The sequence below is a fragment of the Ascaphus truei genome, chromosome 9 (assembly GCF_040206685.1).
Source record: "Ascaphus truei isolate aAscTru1 chromosome 9, aAscTru1.hap1, whole genome shotgun sequence".
NCBI lineage: Eukaryota > Metazoa > Chordata > Amphibia > Anura > Ascaphidae > Ascaphus > Ascaphus truei.
Genome location: NC_134491.1, coordinates 52034312 through 52056237, shown reverse-complemented (window position 1 = coordinate 52056237; position 21926 = coordinate 52034312). Strand labels below are relative to the sequence as shown.

General features: G+C 43.2%; 2 protein-coding genes across 3 annotated transcripts in view; one reads left to right on the top strand and one right to left on the bottom strand.

Moving 5' to 3' along the window:
• Positions 1-8: 8 nt before the first annotated feature.
• On the top strand, positions 9-8962 carry TRMT5 (tRNA methyltransferase 5). 2 transcript variants are annotated; one of them, XM_075614832.1, is made up of 5 exons: positions 9-82; positions 2409-3040; positions 3270-3394; positions 4652-5303; positions 6914-8961. In XM_075614832.1, the coding sequence occupies exons 1-5, from the start codon at positions 36-38 to the stop codon at positions 7000-7002; spliced, it is 1545 nt and encodes a 514-aa protein (XP_075470947.1). In that variant the 5' UTR covers positions 9-35; the 3' UTR covers positions 7003-8961. The 2 variants fall into 2 exon arrangements, with proteins under 2 accessions (XP_075470947.1, XP_075470949.1); XM_075614834.1 differs by having other exon boundaries at positions 45-82; positions 2388-3040; positions 6914-8962.
• Positions 8963-9770: 808 nt separating this feature from the next.
• The window catches only part of MNAT1 (MNAT1 component of CDK activating kinase), a 100372-nt gene continuing 88216 nt past the window's right edge, over positions 9771-21926 (bottom strand). Inside the window, exon 8 of the mRNA XM_075614837.1 lies at positions 9771-10226. Within this exon, the coding sequence (XP_075470952.1) occupies positions 10106-10226 (121 nt within the window). The 3' untranslated portion in view covers positions 9771-10105. The remainder of the gene's footprint in view (positions 10227-21926) is intronic.

The following is a 21926-nucleotide window of genomic DNA, read 5'->3' as shown; positions in this document are numbered from 1 at the left end:
TCCCACGCTGCCGTCTTGCCCTCAGTCGCTGGGTGATGACGGCGGCCGGTTGTGTAGTATGGCGGCGGCATAGCAGCATGAGGTGAGAGGGGCACACACACAGCTCTGCAAAGGGTTGTAACGTGTTAATAGAATGATGCGAACCGTAACCCCTTGTGCTACCAGTGGGGCCAGCAACGCATTGCAAAGCAAAGGGGATAATAAAGATGGCTACCAGTGGAGTAGGATTGTTCATGGTGTGACTGAGTGACCCCTCGCAGGAATCCATGGCAATCCCAGCTCACCTTCATTGTCATTGCTAGCCTACAAAGGGCATTATTACTGGGGTCACATTCTTAAAGCAGCAGTTCCTAGCACAGATCCCACCTCCTCCCCCCCCCCCCCCCCCCCCCCCCACCACACTAATACTCAAATCAGGTTTGTCTCCCATTGGGGTCACATATCACAAGACTTATGTCTTCAGAAGGAGGTCATTTGCCCCTTTTGCAAGATGGCAGCGTCACCACTTTTGCGCAGCTAGGCCGTAAGAGCGACAGTATAATGTGCCCGTATTAATTGGCTTGCTGGTACCGTGGCATTTTGTGCGATCGCATTGAAGACCATGGCTTCAAAACGGGACTGCGGCAGGTTTAGGACTGATGTCCCTGGTACCAAGAAACCATGTGGATAAAATAGTTTAAACAAATGAATGAAATAAAATAAAAAAGTTACGCATTGCTGCTGCTTGAAAAAAATATTCTCAAGCCCTCTCCCCCCAATCAATAGGGCAGGTTGGAGGATTCTCTGGAAGTGGACATAATTCAAAATGGTACGCCATGGGCCTAAGAAGAGGTGGCCACTCCGTATGACCACTTAAAACCATACCCCAGCTTTTAAGCAACTTTTTCTTGTTTATCTTTTATGTGCTATTTGTATTGTTATTTATATGATTGTCACGTGTGTATTACTGCTGTGAAGTGCTATGTACATTAATGGCACTATATAAATAAAAGTATACATACATTAGGGGGTGGGAACTGGCCGGCACTGGTTCAAGTTGGGCATGGCTAGAGGTCGGCCTCAACTTCCGTGTCGGGCTGCTGGGGCGTTTGTTTGCTGTGGGTCCCTTACGCCAGGCTCCCCTCCCTGCCGATGTCCCTGTGGGCGCCCAGCGTCCCTGAGGTCTCTTCCCCTTCCTACATTGCCCGCAAGGTAAGGGGGGGCATTGAGTGGAAGAGAGCAACGGGGGGGGGGGGAGTTAGAGATGGGGGGGGAAGTGATAGTTGGATAGGAAGGTGGAAAAGTTGGAGAGTAGGGGGAGAGAGTGATTGGGGGGAGGGGGCTTTACAATTTTTGGGCCCCCTTGCAAAAAAAAAATCTTACTTATGCCACTGCCTGCAGCTCATGCTCCCCCAATGTTACACAGCTCTGTTCTCAGTCTCTCGTCTATTACCGTGCCACTAGATAGAAGGAACACGCATCCCCTAGCAGACATGCTTTATCCTTGCAGTGATGATGCAGAAGTTTCAATATATAGGTGCTGCTTCCAAACCTGGTGGGTTAGGACAGGGGTGTGCAACATTTTCTATGGGGGGGGGGGGTAGGGGGCGCCAAACCAAGCCCCGTGCTCTCCCCCCACAACATTTAAACTGATTGCTGGGGGAGAGCGCGGGGCCTCTGTAACTACCGCTTACCTTATTTCCGGATTCTCCTCCTGCATCTTCTGATAGCGACACCACGTTGCCATGACGCTGCACAGATGAGATGCAGGAGAGCAAATAAGGGGAGGGGGTTGGCAGCACGACTTTAAAGGTTTGCACACCACTGGGTTAGGTGACAGTCAACATTTTCAGTGATCTCCCAACCTTTCCTGTAGTGTGCCTAACAAATTATAATTATGATTCCTTACAATGGGCATTTACGTAGTAGCCTGCATTAAGATTATTTTTAACACCCCATCACTCTGTTCTTGTATACTATACACTGAATACCTACTTTTGGGTAGCTGCGGCTCAGGGCAATAAAATACTGTAATTAGCCAAAAATCACATGGAGGTAGCATTAGTATCTAAATGAGGTTCTCCACTTAAGGAAAAAAAATGTTATACCCTATGATTTTTTCCATTTATACTAATTGATATTCCATTAGTTGCATTGTAAGCTATACAAATTGGACACTTTTATAATTATACTAACCAATAAACATACATTTCTATTTTCTAATCTGTTCTAAAAGATCTGAAGTTTGATCGCTCTTCATAAAAAAAAAAATATTACTTTCAAAGTAAAATGTCATCATTTTTGCATACACCGCATCGTATACTGTATTTTCTGTGGGTCAGTATGCCACGTTATTATAACACGCCGCTTGGACGTTATCTATATTTTATTTCTCATAATATTCACAGATTGCATTATTTGTCTTGCAGGATTCTGGGAAGATTGTATTATTCTGCAAGTCTTCTAACAAACTGTTGTGGTATTCCTGCACGGAGTAAAATAGTCCCTAAACCACCAAAGCAAGTGCGTTCTAATAAATATACATCCCTGAAAAGAGGCTGCTCCTCTGCCATGCCCGAAATGCAGAATAGTCAAGATGATATGAGACTGTATTCCCCCAGTCCTGGAGTCCGTGGAATGACCATCCTGGACCGTGGCGCCTTCAAAAAGACTGTTTGTGTCCCAGTGCTTCAAGTAAAAAAAGAAATCATAAATAAACTGATGAAGTTACTCAAACACAGAGTCATCCAGAGACCCGGCCTTAAAAGAGTGATTGAAGATCCAAAAGATGAAGACCACAAACTAGTCATATTGGACCCTTATAAAATATCATCAGTGGACTCATTTGAAGAGTGTGACCATGTGGTCTTTAAACAGTTTGAGATTAGCCCTCACGTTAATCAACATGAATTAGAGCTCACTTATGAAAATTTTAAAACAGAGGAAATCTTACGGGCAGTTTTACCTCAAGGTCAAGATGTCACATCTGGTTTCAGTAGGATAGGACACATTGCTCACATGAACCTTCGGGATCATCAACTTCCATACAAGACTTTGATTGGTACGTATTGCTTCATATCTAGTCAAGAGTTTGTTCTCCGTGTACACATTGAATCACTTCTTGATCGGATCATTTAAAAAAATGCTTATTGTAGAGAGTTTGTTTTATATCGGTATTCTTATACCTCGTGTGAGAGTGGAGGGGGGGGGGAAGGTTTTTTACATGCAACTTCTGAAATCATACACGGTACAAGTTGTCTTTCTTGACAGAATCACTTTCTCTTTGACAGGTCAAGTAATAATAGACAAAAATCCAGGCATTACCTCCGTCGTAAATAAAACCAGCACAATTGATGCAACGTACAGAAATTTCCAAATGGAAGTGTTGGCCGGCGAAGAAAACATGATTACAAAGGTTAGTATTTTTCTTTCAGTATGCCGCGTCCATAGTGCAGGCTACTTAGCTCGCGCCGAAACAAACACTATGGCGCCAATGCGTGTGCGCGTGCACATGCGCTATAGGGAGAGTGGCGCTTCACAATACAAACAAGTTTGTTTTGCAAGAGGGACAACTGAGAGCGCGGAAGCTAGCGCGTTCCACGATGGACGCGACCTAACAGTCCAGTAAACGTATGGATATATAACCATTTATACTGCAGATAACACAGTAAAGACATTGAGTTAATAAAATATATTCCGTGTCTACACTAAAATAGCAGCATTTATAATTCTTATTGGTCGTCTAGAAAACTGGATTACTTAAAGAAGCAGTCCTCACTGATTTACCATATTGTTTTTTCTCTTGATCTTTCCAAAATAGTTTTTATTTAAAAAAATATATATATATATCTTATGTTTGAAATATTACGTGTCCGGGAGGTTGACAAAGCTCTACCCAGAGCACGTTGCCAAGTAAAGGTTACCAAAAACTAAAGACTAGGACATGCTCAGAGAGCAAGATACTAACATTATATTAGGTTAACTTCCTTCTGGGCAGAATGAGATGTTTGGCCACTGCCAATCGCCACTGGCACTCCGCCGCCAGGACTACTCGTCACAGGTCACCTCACCGCCATCTTTAAATGTCCTCGGACCTCCCCAGCCGCAGGGCACCTCACGCCGCTCCGACTGCATTTGTGAGCTCGCCCATGCGCACCACAAGGACACTTTTACATTTCCCGCAGGAAATAAAAAAGTGTGTCCCGGTGGCTGCACTGTGTCCCGGTGGCTGCGCTGTGTCCCGGTGGCTGCACCGTGTCCCGGTGGCTGCGCCGTGTCCCGGTGGCTGCACCGTGTCCCGGTGGCTGCACCGTGTCCCGGTGGCTGCGCTGTGTCCCGGTGGCTGCGCCGTGTCCCGGTGGCTGCGCTGTGTCCCGGCCGCACGGGGGCGCTCACAAATACAGTCGGATCGGCAGCTGGGGAGATCTGAGGACATTTAAAGGCGGCGGCGAAGCGATGTGTGGTGAGTAGTCCTGGCATTAAAGTTCCCTAAAAAAAAATAAAAAAAAGAGAGATTTAAATGTTATGTCTCTTGGCTGTGTTGTAGTTCACAGAGTTTAAAAAAATATTTTGTTTATCTGGCAATCCCTACACCCACTTGCACATTAAAACCAGATGCGGTTTGTATTTGCATTTGTAGTTTTGTTTATGTGCTAAGTGTCTTCATTTTTAGGTTCGGGAAAACAACATGAATTATGAATTTGATTTTTCCAAAGTCTACTGGAATCCACGCCTCAGCACAGAGCATGATCGCATCATCGGGCTGCTAAAGGCAGGAGATGTGCTTTTCGACGTGTTCGCGGGTGTGGGGCCTTTTGCCATCCCAGCAGCGAAAAAAAACTGCATCGTTTACGCCAATGACTTGAATCCCGAATCCTACAAATGGCTACTACATAACTGCAAATTGAATAAGGTAGATAAAAAAGTCCAGGCGTTCAACACCGATGGACGGGATTTTATCCGAAAGACGGTAAAGGCCGAGCTACTCAAACACATGGTGCTACTGTCCAAAGGAGGAAAGAATAATCTCCATATAGTCATGAATCTGCCCGCTATGGCTCTCGAGTTTCTCGACGTCTTTAAGAATCTTCTTGAAGAAGAGCCTTGTAGCAATGCCATATTACCAACCGTGCACTGCTACAGCTTCTCCAAACACGACGATCCCACGGCGGATGTCCAGGGAAGAGCAGAGTCCTTCTTGGGAACTACATTAGAAAGTTGCTCTCTTCACCTTGTGAGAAATGTGGCACCGAACAAGGAGATGATGTGCATCAGTTTTCAGCTCCCTGCTAAAATGCTTTTTGAAAAGCAATCAAAAACTATTGGTAAGTACAGGAAACTGGTACGGTATCTTTAAAGGAGCAATACAAGCCAGCGATTTTAATTTTTTTAACATAGGATTGAGGCAGGGGGTCTTCGTAGCTGAAACTCATTAATTTCAGCTTCGGGGATACTTGTCTGCGAAGGGGTCGCCGGTCTCGCCTGCAAGTTTAAAGCGGCAAAACGTTAAAAAAAAAATTTTAAACCAGTTCTGTGGTATTAGATGAGACTTTTTTTTTTTCTTTTTATTCCTCTTAATATACTGAGCATCTTTTGATTTCTGTAGCAGGTTTTAGCCCACTTCCCAAGCAGTGCAAGATCTTTGCAACAAACAATCTGTTGCCAATGTTCCCAGCAGTTTGAGCTGTAAAATGTTAATAGTCAATGTTACCTTAGTAATATCAGGATACACTGTAGCTGCAGAGTTGCACTGACTGGAGGATTGATTGAAGCTGAAAGGCGGCCATTATGTTAGGCACACAGTCAGGATTTATAACAGGAGCTCCAAACGATTGCCAGCTACACACACACACAGAATGTAGTATTGCAGCTTTAAAGCTCCCGCGTGACGTGGGGCCAATAGGAAGCCACACCGGATGACATCCCGGCCTCCTATTGGCCCGCAGGGTGCGGGAGCTTTGAAACTCCGCCCTTACGTCACCCCTGCAAGCCAAGCGGAGTAGCTACCGGCGCCCCCTACGGAGGTCCGTATCTCAAGAAGCAAAGGGTCCCTGGTGCCGAAATGAACGCGGTTCAGCTCCGGAGACCCCCTGCTTCAATGCTATGTAAAAACAAAAAACAAACACGTCCCACTAGGATTGCTCCTTTAAAGAAAACACTATGCTATATAGATCTGTCTATATGCAATACACAATAAATGAGAATTCTGCGCTATTTAACTGAAATGAATGGTGCCCCTGCTGCAATCCTAGATAATAAAAAAATGCCCAACTGAATTGACATTTAACAAGTTGAAGACAAGGTATGTTGTCAACAAAGCAGAATTCTGCAGCAAACCTTCTTTCACGTTGAGTTTACCTTCTCTAGAACAGCTGTTCCTGGAGTTCTTTGCTTTTATCCACTACTTAAAGCAGCAATCAACCTCCCAAGCCCCAAAATAAGCATTATGGTTAGATTTAATCTGGTAGTTCATGTTGTACTGATCTATTTCTAACTTTTCTGTTTTTGAAAACTTTAATTTACATTTACCATTTTACGGGCTTACATTTACCATTTTACGGGCATCTGCTGTTACCATGGTAACACCGGGTCTTAATGGGTATGACCGGCAGCGGCCATTTTAACCTCCCAGGGAGGAAACATTTTGGCAACTGGTATTTCCAGAATTCAATTACAGAATTGAACAGCTTAAAAAAAAAATGTTATATATATATATATATATATATATATAAAAGTAACAGGAGGACTTTGCAACTGTAAAGAGAAAGGAAACCTTTATTATTGAGGGTGAGGAGAGGGCATTGCTGCTCTAAGTAGTTGGAAGTGTTATAATACAGCAGAAGGTCGAACAATAACTTCGGCAATCCGATCAAGTAACCTTGGTGAACTAGAAGTGTAATATATCTGTGTTTGTAAACATCTGTTGTGTTTCCAGATGAACCCGCATGTAAACGCCCTCGAACAGATAAAGAAAGCAGCACAGAAACGGATCATCAGAGCCACAAAGATGAACGTCCAGTTTAAAATCAATTTGTTTAAACTTCAAAAAAGTTTCATGCAAATTCTTATTGTAAAGAATGTGAGACTGTACATGTACTTGTGTTCAATTGTGGATTTTTTTTTTTTTTAAATAAAATCTGTAGTTCAATTAATGTAAATGTGTTGATTGAACCGGTACTAAATGGCTGTGTTCATCTCTGGTAATGGCTGTTCCTCCTGTAATGTACTTGGCACAGCAGAAGTCTGCCACACCTAACATGCCAAAATAATGTGCCCCTGACAAACCTCTAGCTAGAGCAAAATAACAAACTTAAAATTGTGTACAGCTGGGATTACTGCTTTATTACAGCGTTGGAAACGGAGCTAAAAACTGCTGTTTTAGTTCAGACTCCCCCCAGTTCCCTGTATACACCCCGATAAAGTTACCGTCTCTGCATCCTCCAATGGAAACAAAATGGACGTTCTATTGTCCATGAGATGAAGACCTTATCCGTTGTGGTTTCCGTTTGGATGGCCCTTTAACGCAGAAATGCAGGTTTCATTTTTTTTTATGTATTTTTTATTGCAGGATTGAAGCAGAACTGGGTCTCTGGAGCTGAACTGTGTTCGGCACCCACTGGTTTCAGAAATACCTCCATAAGGGGTGCTGGTTTCTCAGCAGCCAGGGATCTCGTGTGCCTAATATAGGGCCAATAGGTGTAGTGACATCACCAGTTGCGGCTTTCTATTGGACTGCATGACCAGGACCGTAAACTTGCCAGAGGTACCGACACCCTTTACAGAGGTACCTTAAGAAGCAGGGGAACCCCGGAGTTGAAATCAACACAGTTAAGCTGCAGCAGCCCCCTGCTCAATCCCGTAATAATAAAAAAAGAAAGCTGGAGTGCGGCTTTAAATCCTAACAGAACACCAGTAACTTAAGTGATTAATCTCTAGCTAAAAATAGCTTCGTTTTGTTTGAGGACCTCCATTTCCCAACCTGTAATTAAAAAAACCCATTGCTAATCTGGTGGGATTGCAGCTTCAGGTCCATACCACGTTAAGATTCAAAGGGCAGTACCACATCTTTTTAAAAGTAATTTAATCGATGTAATCGGCTTCCTTGGGCTAAGTCCATGCTGCCGCAGACCGTGCGGAGGAGTCCACACGTGGCGCAATCACATCGCCTTAAGGAATTGATCGCGCGGGCGACAGCAGGAGGGGGCGCGTGTTGCGCGAGGAATCAGTTGATACTGATTTCTCGGCGCAACGGGCAGGTCATGTGAACGGTTCGCCCTCATCTCTGTGATGTCACTGACACACCCCCGACGCCACATCTAGCATGTCTGAAAAACGCACCCGCTTCACACGGGTGACGCCACAGATGCGCACACCTCCGCGCGGGCGAAAGCTGTATGGACTTAGCCTTGGAAAGATGCAAACACTCAAAAGTGTTACTTTATTTATATCCTGTGATAAATTCATGCTTTTCTCAGGTCTGTTGAATCTATTTATATCAACCAATTATGTTTTTGTTCGACTAACGATGGCATTGTAATTACTTGTCAGAAAGAAAAATAAAACACCTCAAAGCGCCGTGTCACCAAAAGGCATTAAATAAGACTGGTAAAAACCCTCCAGATCAGTTCACCATGAAAACGTATAAATGTAAAATATTTAAAATGGTCTCATTCATCTTGATTTAATCTATTAAATATACCCCTGGCCTTGGTTCCCTCTGGTTTTAGGAGAGCCTGCTCTGCTTGTACAGCACCTGTTGGGGACACCCACCTGGTGAAAGGCCATGGGGACCTAAAACATCATTCTTTTGATGTTTGCCCGCTCCTGTGACATAGGGCAGCAGAATTTTCACTACAAGTATTTATTTACCTAATGTGAAAACTGTGAGTCTGTATTTAGTGTGCTAGTCCCTTAGTATTTTTTTTCTCGTCAGTATATGAAGTGTGGCCACACTGAGGGATACGTGCGCCTTTTTATTGTTTCACGTTTTGTTGGTCTGTAGCAGGGGTGGCCAACTCCAGTCCCCAAAGCCACCAACAGGTCAGGTTTTAAGGATATCCCTGCTTCAGCACAGATGGCTCAGTCCAGGGATATCATTAAAACCTGACCTGTTGGTGGCCCTTGAGGACCGGAGTTGGCCACTCCTGCTCTATAGTGATATCTGCGATGTCTCCCCATTACCGTTTCTGTACACCACTTGTCAAATCATTTCAAAAAGGTGTAATTTCACGTGAGGAACTCGTCTTTTGGGACCTAATCAGGCCATCTCTTATTTTATATAAACAGCTTTCCAAAATGCTGTACACAGATACTCTAGCAGCAGAAAGTTACCATACTGTGGGAATCCTAGTCAGGTTTGTTTGAGAAGAATCTGACCTTCATTTCTGCCGTAATGAATCCTTAATGCTGTAGAGAGAACCCCTACTTTATTGATCAGAGAGTTCTTCAAGACTTTTGCCAAAGAGGGGCAAACTCCCAGTTGAGACCTAAAATCCTACCCAGCCTGGGAGTAAAACATTGAGTTCACACAAAAGTCTTCCTTCCATTAAGGGAACCTAATGAAGGTTAATTATTTGCTAATAGAGTCATAAAACCAGTATTTAAAAAAAAAAATCTATATATTTATTATGGACATTGACATTTTGCAGAGTATGTAAAGTGATAGCAGAAAATAAAAACATTCCAGGTTCCTGACAATACTAGGGTTTATATTTAAGCAATGCTACAACTTTGAGTAATGCATGACAAATATTTATTCAACAAAGCTTCATACAAAACGGAAAACCACAAACTAATAAAAGTTGGCTTTATTTAAAAATAAACAGAAAATGTACAAGTTCTTAGAGAAATCTCTATGATATAAATGGAATTATTCATGGCCTCCATCAGACGTGGCTTGTTGTTTCAGTTGCGCACAGCAATGTTATAGGACCAAAGACATATTGGTTTTATGCAGCTTTTCAAAAAAACATTTCCCCCTTTTTCCTTAAACACAGCTGTCTTTATTAAAGTGCACAGCGGCTCAGCTATGGTGCACATGGCAGTAATTTTACCAGATTTGCTTGTGTTAGCTCCTGGTTCCATGCCAACGTCCGTTTTTTTTCTTCTCCAGACTGGGGTATGTGGGCTAATGTGGCTGCCAGAACAGTCCACTAAAAGCATCCTGTAGCGCCCTGTGACATGCGAGAGAGGAAGTGTAGCCTCCGGCGAGATCCTGCGGCGAGGCTGCTCGAACATGGTTCAGATACCTAAAACAAAGGAGGACATTGTTTCAGCAGAAGAAATGTATAAATAGAATGCTAATTCATGTACTGCAATAGCCATATGTACACAATTGAGATTTTTTCAGGCCAGGCTCATTACTACTTGTATTGTGTGTAGACAAATATATATATAAACCATTTCATACTAATCCACTTGTTGGAAAGTAACTGATTCATACAGCTGATTAAAAAGCTAATAGACTACTGTTTGATTCTTCACTTCTTGGCATAGCCGACATGAAGGAAAGTGGAGTCATTAACTCCAGCTTCACAGACAAATATTTCATGTGCAATTTTTTTTTTAGTTTTTGGGGTAGCACCAAGAAACGTAAAACAGATGCGTTCCTGGCGCACGCACAAAATACAGGACCACCAGTAAAACACCTTAGGGGTTGCCAACTCCAGTCCTCAAGGGCCACCAACAGGTCAGGATGCATCATGTTTGGGGTGGGGGGTGGGGGGGGGAGGCATACAAAACAGGAATAAAAATTATTGTTGAGTGTTAACTGTGGCAGTTTAATTTCTTCACCTGCTTCACTCGGCCACCTTTGAGATGAAATCCTGAAAATTCATTTCTGCTGATCTGCAGTTCCTCCCACATCAGATCAATGTGAGCCAAATAGTAGTGATGTCAGATTAACCCTCGCTCTTCCAGAGGGGCCTGCAATGCATTGAAAGTAATGCGTTACAGACTCCTATGGCAGCGGAAAGGTTAGGATGGGGTGGATTTTATCTTAACAGTGCCGCTCAAATATATTATTTGCAATTTTATTATAATTAAAAATATGTATATATATATATATATATATATATATATATATAAAAAAGGCACCCCCTTGAGAAAGGTCCTATTTCAGGACCGAAACGTCGGATTGGGTGACTTATCTTTTCTATTCAGATGCCCAATACAGTTTTTCATGATTACTGAACAGAGTGCAGTCTTTCTTTACCGGATGAGAGAATGGTAATGTTGTGTATATGTGTATATATATATATCACACAACAGGGACCTGAATGGGGGAAGAGCGAGTGTTGCTCAATCTTGTTTTGCTGAACCTCAAAGGTGATAATTAGTTTACACCCACCCTCTCTAGCAGTGTAAGCGCCAATGAGATAAGAATATAGAATAAGGCAGAACATGGGAAGTAAAACCCCATCCTGACTTTGTATTCATGAACTTAGATATTTGATTTTGCAGCAGAATACCATTTGTTTACATCAGGGGTGCGCAACACCAGTCCTCAAAACCGCTCATCGGGTTAGGTTTTAAGGATATCCCTGCTTCAGCACAGGTGGTTCAATCAGTGGCTCAGTCAAAGACCGAGCATCTGATTGAGCCACCTGTGCTGAAGCAGGACTATCCTGAAAACCTGACCCGATGAGTGGTTTTCAGGCCTTGGAGCTGAGCAGCGCTGGTTTACATGCTCCTTGCCTTGAAATATTGTGCTGGTCCTTGCAGCACAAGTGGTGTAAAAAGCAAAGCCTTGACAACTGATCCAAACACAAACTTAAAACACAACGTTGGATCTTGATTTTAAATACTTGCAAATTCTCTGAGCAGGGCCCCAGAGCCATGAAAGGAATTTCCTTTTTTTAAAAGAAAGACTGGCCCTGGTTTTTTTTTTCCCCCCCAATGTAGACCACATAAAAATATGTATTTTATTGTTTCTAACCTCATCTCAATAGCTATTGTTTCCATAAACCCCAACTTTACATAGAAATGTGTGGAGTCCAGATATTGTGTCCCGACTTGAACTCCTTCCCGTGTAGCTACATATCCATTGTGATATCTTCCAGTGACAGATCGTCACTTGTTTTTACAAGCTGTTGAAAGATCACATGTAACTGCAATGGCACCCAAGGAGTGGTCTTGCTCGCAGATAATTCCAGCTTTAAGAAAGAAGGGATTATCTGTAACCCAATATTTTGACTGCAGGGTATCTTTTCATTTTAGCCAGTTACAATTTGCAGACGGTATTGTATACCAACTCCTTGGTTGCCAATGGGGCCAGCAATACTTTGCTATGCAACTCTATCTGCCAAGGGGTTAGACGTCCAATGGTTTGTTTGTCAACTTGAGAGTCGAATGACATTACTCCAGGAAAAAAATGCAAGTATTGGTGGGGAATTGTGTATAGGTCCCAGGGGGGAATGAGAATGTGAATACTCAAGTGGACAGAATGTGAAGCCCAAGGTAGGTGCAAGGTCATCAATGTTAACCACCCAAGGCTTTACTTTGAGACCAGGTCTCAGGATGTCTTTTGGGGCAGTACATTATTTACAAGTAAACAAAAATGTAACAGGCGCTAAAATTGATTAAAATTCTGTATCATACCAAGTGACACAGAGGAAAAGGTTGGCTCAAAGTTGAGCTAAGTGCATTTGTCTAAAGCTCATACTAAATAATAGAAACATGCAAGTGACTAAAATTTGTGATACATACACAGACACAAAGTGTGCCAGTCCTGCAGTGGACAATCATTAATTATGAGATTATATATATATATATATATATATATATATATATATATATATATATATATATATATAGCAACTGTAAATATTCCTGTATATTCATTTGCATGTCTTAGACAGGTCTGCAGACATGCAAATGAATATACAGGAATATTTACAGTTGCTTTATGCTTTACTGTGGAGGGTTTTAGTCACTTTTTTTTACCCACCATAACCTTAATAGTAGTGTATATATATATATATATATATATATATATATATATATATATATATATATATATATATATATATATATATATATATATATATATATATATATATATCAGTACCGTGTTAGCTGAGCTTCAATAATCAAAAAATAAATACATGATACCGTTCTGTGGATAACTAAATGCTTTTATTTGTGCGAGCTTTCGAGATACACTGATCTCTTCTTCCGGCGATGTTACAATGAATGAAGCATGCAAAAGCTATACTATAAACAGTGTCTATTGGAATGTGATCTGTGTGTGTGTGTGTGTGTGTGTGTGTGTGTGTGTGTGTGTGTGTGTGTGTGTGTGTGTGTGTGTGTGTGTGTGTATATATATATATATATGTGTATATATATGTGTGTATATATATATATATATATATATATATATATATATATATATATATATACACATACACACACACACTCTGTTATGCCCTAATGTCGTGTTTAATCGGAAACAAAGAAGACACTAGATTTATTCTTTATAGAATTGTTCTGTTACTGTAGGTTGTGCTTTCTAACTTTTTCTCCTACACTTGTATATGCCAAACGAATAGTAAAATAAAATGTTCACCATACTGTTTTATAAATGTATAATTATAACTATAATGCATTCATACATAACCAAGTCAACAAAATAAGTCTACAATATCTTCCAACCTTTTCTACATTTGCATTTATTAGTTTAATTGATGGAGACTATGTGCTTCTCTTAAGTTGCTTCCTTCCTTGTTACTCCTGCAATCACATACTGGGATCAATCGGGATTCCATTAAGTCAGCATGTCAAACTCGCGGGCCGCGGGCCGCATGCGGCCCTCAAAGAGTATCTGTGCGGCCCACCCATGTGTCCCGGTTACGGCGGCGGTGGAGGAGGATGCGGCAGCGTGGTAAGTATTCTCTGTGTGAGTGTATTGCTGCCAGGTGATGGATGAAGGGCCGCATGGGGGTTTGAAGGAAGCAGGCGGGAAGGAGAGAGAGAATGAGGACAGGGCCGCCAACAGGCCCGGTGATGTCAGTCACCCTCTCCCTCTCTCCGCACCCTCTCTCTCCCCAGCCCACCCTCTCATCTCTCTCCCCCCACCCTCTCTCTCTCGCCACCCTCCCTCCTCTCTCTCCCACCCTCTCTCTCTCCCACCCTCCCTCCTCTCTCCCCCACCCTCTCTCTCCCACCCTCCCTCTCTCTCTCCAACCCACCCTCTCACTCCCAGCTCCTCTCCACCCACCCTCACTACTCTCGCCCGACCTCTCTCTCCTCTCCCACCCTCTCTCTCTCCCCACTCCTCACTCTCTCTCTCCCACCTCTCTCTCTCTCTCCACCCACTCTCTCTCTCTCTCCTCCCACCCTCTCTCTCCACCCTCTCTCTCTCTCTCTCCCACCTCTCTCTCTCTCCCACCCTCTCTCTCTCTCTCTCTCCCACCCACTCTCTCTCTCTCTCTCCCACCCTCTCTCTCCCCACCCTCTCTCTCTCCCACCCTCTCTCTCTCCCACCCTCTCTCTCCCACCCTCTCTCTCTCCCACCCTCTCTCTCTCTCTCTCCCACCCTCTCTCTCTCTCCCACCCTCTCTCTCTCCCACCCTCTCTCTCTCTCTCTCCCACCCTCTCTCTCTCTCTCTCCCACCCTCTCTCTCTCTCTCTCTCCCACCCACTCTCTCTCTCTCTCTCCCACCCTCTCTCTCCCACCCTCTCTCTCTCCCACCCTCTCTCTCTCCCACCCTCTCTCTCTCACACCCTCTCTCTCTCCCACCCTCTCTCTCCCACCCTCTCTCTCTCTCTCTCCCACCCTCTCTCTCTCTCTCTCCCACCCTCTCTCTCTCTCTCTCCCACCCTCTCTCTCTCTCCCACCCTCTCTCTCTCTCCCACCCTCTCTCTCTCTCCCACCCTCTCTCTCTCTCCCACCCTCTCTCTCTCTCCCACCCTCTCTCTCTCTCTCTCTCTCACCCTCTCTCTCTCTCTCTCCCACCCTCTCTCTCTCCCACCCTCTCTCTCTCCCACCCTCTCTCTCTCTCCCACCCTCTCTCTCTCTCCCACCCTCTCTCTCTCTCCCACCCTCTCTCTCTCTCCCACTATCTCTCCCACCCTCTCTCTCTCTCCCACCCCCTGTCTGTCACCCTCACCCACTCTCTCTGTTTTATCTTAACTGCACTATACCTACACCGAAATAACCTATTCTGCTTTCTTCCAGATGTGACTCAAGTTTCACACGGGAGACATCGGAAGACAGGTAGGGAACACCTCCCCTCCAGTATAGTACCTTGAGGGACTGCGGATCAGGTAAGATCCCAGGCGGGATTGCTGCTTTGGAAATTGTTAAGAGGGGACATCCTGACTCTGGTTAAGGGGTTCAGAAGTCATTCACGTCTGGCTTTTTTTTTTGGTTCGGTTAGTGAGGTCAACACACACACACACACAACTTTTCGAAATAAACCTACGTTTCTATGAAAATTTAAGGTTTTTGTTTTTTTTGCGGCCCACCTAGACTTAAACCTTGTTAATTTGGCCCTTGTTAGCATTTGAGTTTGACATGCTTGCATTAAGTGGTTTATACAATGGTCCTACTGTTAAATACATAAATGGAATCTAACTTTATGTAAAATATTGCTTTGTGAATTCAGTAAGAATTAATATCAAGCAAACCATATTTGTGCCCCTAGAAAACCACAAAATATGGAATGCAGAAGGGAGATTAAATGTATCAAGTAACAGATCAAGTATCAACTGGAGAGGTGTGCAACACCCATCCTCAACCAAACGGAGGAAGCGTTGTAATGAATTGCCCCGAAGGCCAGTGTCCTGAAGCTTTTGCTTATAGCAGACCACTGTGGGTAAAATTTACAGGACCACCATACTGACACCTGTTCATCTCGCCCTCTCTGTACATATTTGCACATGCACGCCATCTTCAGCCCTCGTCGCTGCACTGCTGGGTGAAGTCCTCCCAATTATCTTCCAGGTACTGCGGTTGCAATCCTCTCCTCCATGTTGTACCAACAAATTTTCTGATTTCATACTCCCATCTTAATTTTGGTCATTGTCTTGGTCTTTTAATTACCCTTGGAATCCAATGGAGTACCATCTTTGTCTAACGATGATCATTTTGTCTTGCGATATGTCCGGCCCACTGCTATTTTAAATTTCTTCACCCCGACGATGAGATCACAGACTTCTGTTTAGTTTCAAACCCATTCATTCTTTTTCCTGCCGCTTCAGGTTATATGCAGCATACATCTCTTCATACTTCGTGTTGCCGAAGCTTCTGCATTGTCTTCGCATTTAGGGTCCAAGTGTCACATCCATAAGTGAGCACAGGCATAACACACTGTTAGAAAACTTAACTCTTGAGGAACAGTGGAAGGTTCCCTTGGAAGATTGTCTTGTTTCGTCAAATTGCGCTCCATCCCATCTTTATTCGCCTGTTAATTTAATTGAAAAGGTTCCTACCATTGTTACTTGTCGGCCAAAGTAGAGTCTTCAGCTTCTTCTAGTTCCATTCATTTCATTCTTTGCAGACTTAACATTTGTTGAACATCAATTACTTTGGTCTTGCTGAGATTCATATGGAGACCCACTTTCTTAGTTGCTTCGGAGAGTTCTCTGATTTGTTGCTGTAGGTCTTCTGGACTGGTGGCAAAAATAAGGTCATCAGCAAATCGTAGGTGATTCACCATTGATTTCAATTCCTTTTTCCACCCCCAATGAAAGGTCTTGAACAATTCTTCAAGTGTTGCTGTGAAAAGCTTTGGTGATATGGTGTCTCCCAGCCACACGCCCTTGCTAATCCTTATGTTGCTTGTATCTTCATGTAATCTAATGGTTGATGTGGCATTCTCGTAAATGTTCTTTATACTATGTACTATACTTCTTATAAATATATACTTAAACACTGTCTCCTTAATGCCTTTAGAACCGTTGAGGTGTAGACAGAATCAAATGCTTTTGCGTAATGTCCGAATACTAAACAGAGTGGTAGATTGTATGCATTACTTTGGGAAATCACTTCTTGTACGACTGGAATGTGGTCCATTGTGGTATCCCCTGCCAAACCCCATTTGTTCTCTAGGCTGAGTGAAGTCCAGGTTCTGTAGCAGCAGATTACTGAGCATCTTCGTAATAAATCAGCGGTTTACTTGGACAGGCTAAATTAATTTAATCTAGTCAAGTCTCAATCTGATTGCCTTGGGCAAGTGGTTAACCAGATTGTGTTATCTTGAACATGTTCAAAGAAAACCAGTAATGGTTTATGTTTTCAGCAAATGTCAACTTCATGTAAACAGTTCTTTCCTTTGGAGAGAACACCACAGTCCTTCACCACATCAACTTCTGGCTCCTTAAATATATCGTTATCATAATACACTGTAAAAACCCTTGTAAATGTTGTACATGAAAATAAATATATGTAGGAAAGGAGCAAAACAAAGTACTTTTCATGGCTTGCATAATTACCAACAGAACTCTTAAAATGCTGAGAAACCGAAAATAATCTCAGGTACCACCTCATCTCTTATGCAAATTGTTATACATTGTAGTACTCCTAAAATGGTTATCTGCTGAATAATGTTGTCCTGTGATAAACTGGAACACCTTGTTTCTTTGTTCCAATTGTTTAAACCCAAGTATACGGACACTAAAACATGGTATGTCTAATCTGAATACATCATTGACATGCACATGCTGTCAACTAACAAGACAAACAAGTAGAGAAACAACATTTCTCGTTGGTAAACAAGGAGATCATACGATGTTGAGGCAGCAGGTCTACAGTTTCATACCAGTGAACAGATATCCAATAAAAATGTTCCTTTGACATTTTATAGTTTTATTTGGTAATAAACCCTTCAACTGTGGAGCCTTCCTTCAGTGAACGAGTTAAGGATCGCTCTTATCAAATCTAGGAGGGAGTATTTAAAAAAATAATTAATTTTCGGGTCTTAAAAGCACGATTAACGATGCAGCGCCTCGCCCTAATCACATTATCTCAGCTATGTGCCAGAATGAACCGTGGCCGGTCGCAGTGGAATACAGATTTGAGAAAGGCTCTCTTCTCTTCCCCCAAAATGATTCCGGAATTCATTAGCCGTACATTTTAGCAATGAAAGGTTAATGATTATTTCTAGTAACGGTGATATCATTTGCAGGAAGCATTCCTTTAGCAGTGAAATGCTTCCGTTCAGGAGGCTCCTGGAAATGGACTGTTTAAAGGCATTTCTCTGACAATCAGGGCACCTGGCCCACCATTTGTCACTTTCCTCCCGCCTTCAACAGGCAGCTGTCGTTCCTCTCAACACTCTTCCTCGCAAAACAGTGAGCACATTCTGGTGAGCACATTCTGCCTTGCTCTCACTCTCTGGTTTGCACCTCTAGATGCAGTGAATCAATCATCTCTTGCAGAATCTCCAGAAGCAACTGCAAATAAGCATTTTAACATCCCCAAGCTGCTATGTGGCACAGCAAGGACACTGCAGTCTCTGCTGGATTCCTGTAAAGTGCTCACTCTGCAAGACCAGTATGGATTACACGCTAGAGGACCGCAGAGCTGGAGCTACATTTAGTTCATGACTAAATCAGGCGTCACGTGTACTTGACCCTGAGACAGATCACTCATCGCAGCGAGGGCTACTTTAACCCAACTCGGAAGGGCTTTTTAACACGTTGCACGTTAATGGAAGGTTACAATTATTTAGAATGCGAGCAAGTTCAACCTGATTTAGAGTAAATAAAATAAAAGAACATTACAGGATTACTGCGTTTGATGTTGGGTCTTAAAACATAAGAAAACAAACACTCCAAGGACTTTGTTAAACACCTCTGTGTGCAATCCCATACTAAACCCACAATGTAGGGCGGCTGTAGTAGATAAAGCAAAATGAATTCTTAAAGCTGCTTCTCTTAGTGAACTGTCCTTAAGGTGCAGTTACATATTTCCTGTAATTACATTCAGCTTTTGCAATGTGCTACATGCTAAATATTTCATTTGATTTCAAATATACTTCCTTCTCGGGAAAAAAAAAAAGCAGCAGAGTGACATTTTAAAGGTTAATCCTGTGTGATCGACACCTTTTTTATTTGTATGTGTTTTTGTCTGCCAAAAAATATATTACAAACTTATAAGTACTTTGAAATTTGTATGCTTTGTTTTCAACAAAAGATAAACTTGTTTCAATTCCATTAGCTCTAATTGCTAATTCTAATTACAAATGCTAAGATACCATAAAGGATTTTGTACTGTGTGCTTCCTGACATAACTCGACAATCTTTTTTCTTTTTCCCTTCTCATAAGTGTTCCATTCCCAACAGTAAACAGGTTTATACATTTATTATCTATAATGATGAAACGCCTTCATCCTACAAATGCTTAAAACCATGTACAGGCATACCCCGCATTAACGTACGCAATGGGACCGGAGCATGTATGTAAAGCGAAAATGTACTTAAAGTGAAGCACTACCTTTTCCCACTTATCGATGCATGTACTGTACTGCAATCATCATATACGTGCGTAACTGATGTAAATAACGCATGTGTAACAGGCTCTATAGTCTCCCCGCCTGCGCACAGCTCCGGTACAGGTAGGGAGCCGGTATTGCTGTTCAGGACGTGCTGACAGGCGCATGCGCGAGCTGCCGTTTGCCTATTGGGCGATATGTCCTTACTCGCGAGTGTACTTAAAGTGAGTGTCCTTAAACCGGGGTATGCATGTACATTTTGAGACGCATAAAATATATATATATATTGAAAACAATGGGGGGGGGGGGGGGGGGGAAATGTTTTTCTTCATGGTTTTAATTATGTTTACATCGGTTTGAAGCAGGGATGGGGGGTTGGGGTGGATTCTCCATTCATTTCAGCTCCGGGACCTCTTGCTTCCCGACATACTTCCGTATGGGATGCTGGCATCTCGGTGGAGTTTAAAGCCCCACGGTCACGCAGGCCAATAGGAAGCGGCACCGGATGATATCAGGCCTTCATATTGGTCCGGTGGGCACGGGAGCTTTGAAAAGCCGCCATTACATGAACCACACAGCCGAGCAAGAATGACTACCGGCGCCCCTTACGGAGGTAAGCATCTCGGGAAGCAGGGGGTCCCTGGAGCTGATATTAATGGGGTTCACCTGTGGAGACACCCCGCTTCAATTGTATATATACATACACACACACACACACACACACACAAAAGGCTGCTTGAAAACGTTACCATCTTATTCAAAAGAAAAAGTAGCACAGTGCTTATTTGCATGTTATTACCCAGAATCCCTGATTGCAGTCAGGATTGCTACCTTCGACTGAAGGCCAATCCAAAGAATTTTTATTTTTTAAATATAGCACTTACCTCTGGCGTCCTCCCGGCATCTCTTCAATATGGCTGTGCGGCGTCAAATTACGCTGCGTTGCCATGACAACGTGGCGCCGCATGCCGTAACGTCACGCTGTTATGTCACGTGGTGTTCCCATTGGCATGGCAACGCTGCGCCATTTGACACCACGCAGCCATATTGCCAGTAGTTGCAGGGGGAGATGCCGGGAGATGTTGCAGCCGCCCGCCCAGGGTTGCCACACCCTGGAGGTTTACTAGGTAATCCCGTAGCCCGGAGATACGTGGCCAAAACGCAGAGTGGTGGCTGCCCTGGTTGCAGTGGAAGCACAGTATGCAAAGTGATTATGGGGAAGGCCGGTCTGTGGACATATCAATGTGCTCACAAGTCGTATATATTTTTGCTGCACGGTAGAGGATTTTTGCATTTTTTGTTTTACTTTGTTTGTTTAGCGGGTGGTGGCCACTTCCAGCGTCGCATTGCAAGGCCAGTATAACCACTGATAAGACCCAAAAGGCCGAATAAGCTGTCTGTGAGTAGGTTTACTGGCTCTGCACTTCTATAACCCAGGCTGTGCTGAAAAGCTGTGTATTACGGCAGGCATACGCTTATAGGGATCAATGTTAAAATGGATAAGAAGCAAAAAATGACAGTGTGTGCGCTCATTTGCATGTCATTACCCAGAATCCCTTGCGTCAGTGGAAGCAGTGTATGCTAAGAGATAATGGGGAAAGGCAGGGTTGTGGACCTGTCTGAGACATATGATTGTGCTCGTAAGTGGAATTTTTATTTGCTAGATCTTATTCAACGGAGAGTGGAAAACCCATATAGATATGTCTCCAGTAAAACACAAACAGTAATAGGTCAGCACAATCAAAAACAGAAAAATATTGAACACAAATTAATGATACTCTTTAGAGAGAGTAATAATGCTCATTAGAGGTACTGTTTGTAGACTGGAGAGCTTCAGCATGGGGCTGTTTCTCACCACAAAGTGCTTCTTTACCTCATTGATCTCGATTGATGAGCATCATGGATATTTTCTCTTCAATAGCTTTCTATTTTGCCGATTTCACCTGACCTATTACGGTTTTGTGTATTTTTTTTGGAAGCGCCTTTGCATCGCACTTCTGTAACACTCTGATATTTAAAGGGTTTGAACAAAGTACAGAGGGAAGCATATTTCAGAGGAAGAGAAGGCTAGAATAAGAGGTCGTGCTCCGACGTGGGAGGCTCGGGGGAGGGGGATATGTGCAGAAGTACTTCTTTACCAACATGGTGGATTCATGGCTTCCCCCTGCCCCCAAACAGGGGGTAGGGGGAGTTTAAAAAGTATGGGGATGGACATAAGGCTATCCTAAATACGAAAGCCACGAATCAAATGGGGTCTGCGGATTTATAGCAGATACACAGGCAGACTAGGTGGGCCAAATGGTTCTTATCTGCCGTCAAATTCTGTGTTTATGTCCTAATTGTAAAACATACAGGACAATTCTTGTTCAGCTGGTCTTAGCTGATTGGAGGGTGGCAACCTCCTACCTAATTGAAGCTCACCCCCTCCCACATTTAAATGGTTAAAAGCTCACTCCATAGCATCTTCCACTCTCAGGGGAACTTGCTTGCTTGCAGTATGATTGTGATAAATCT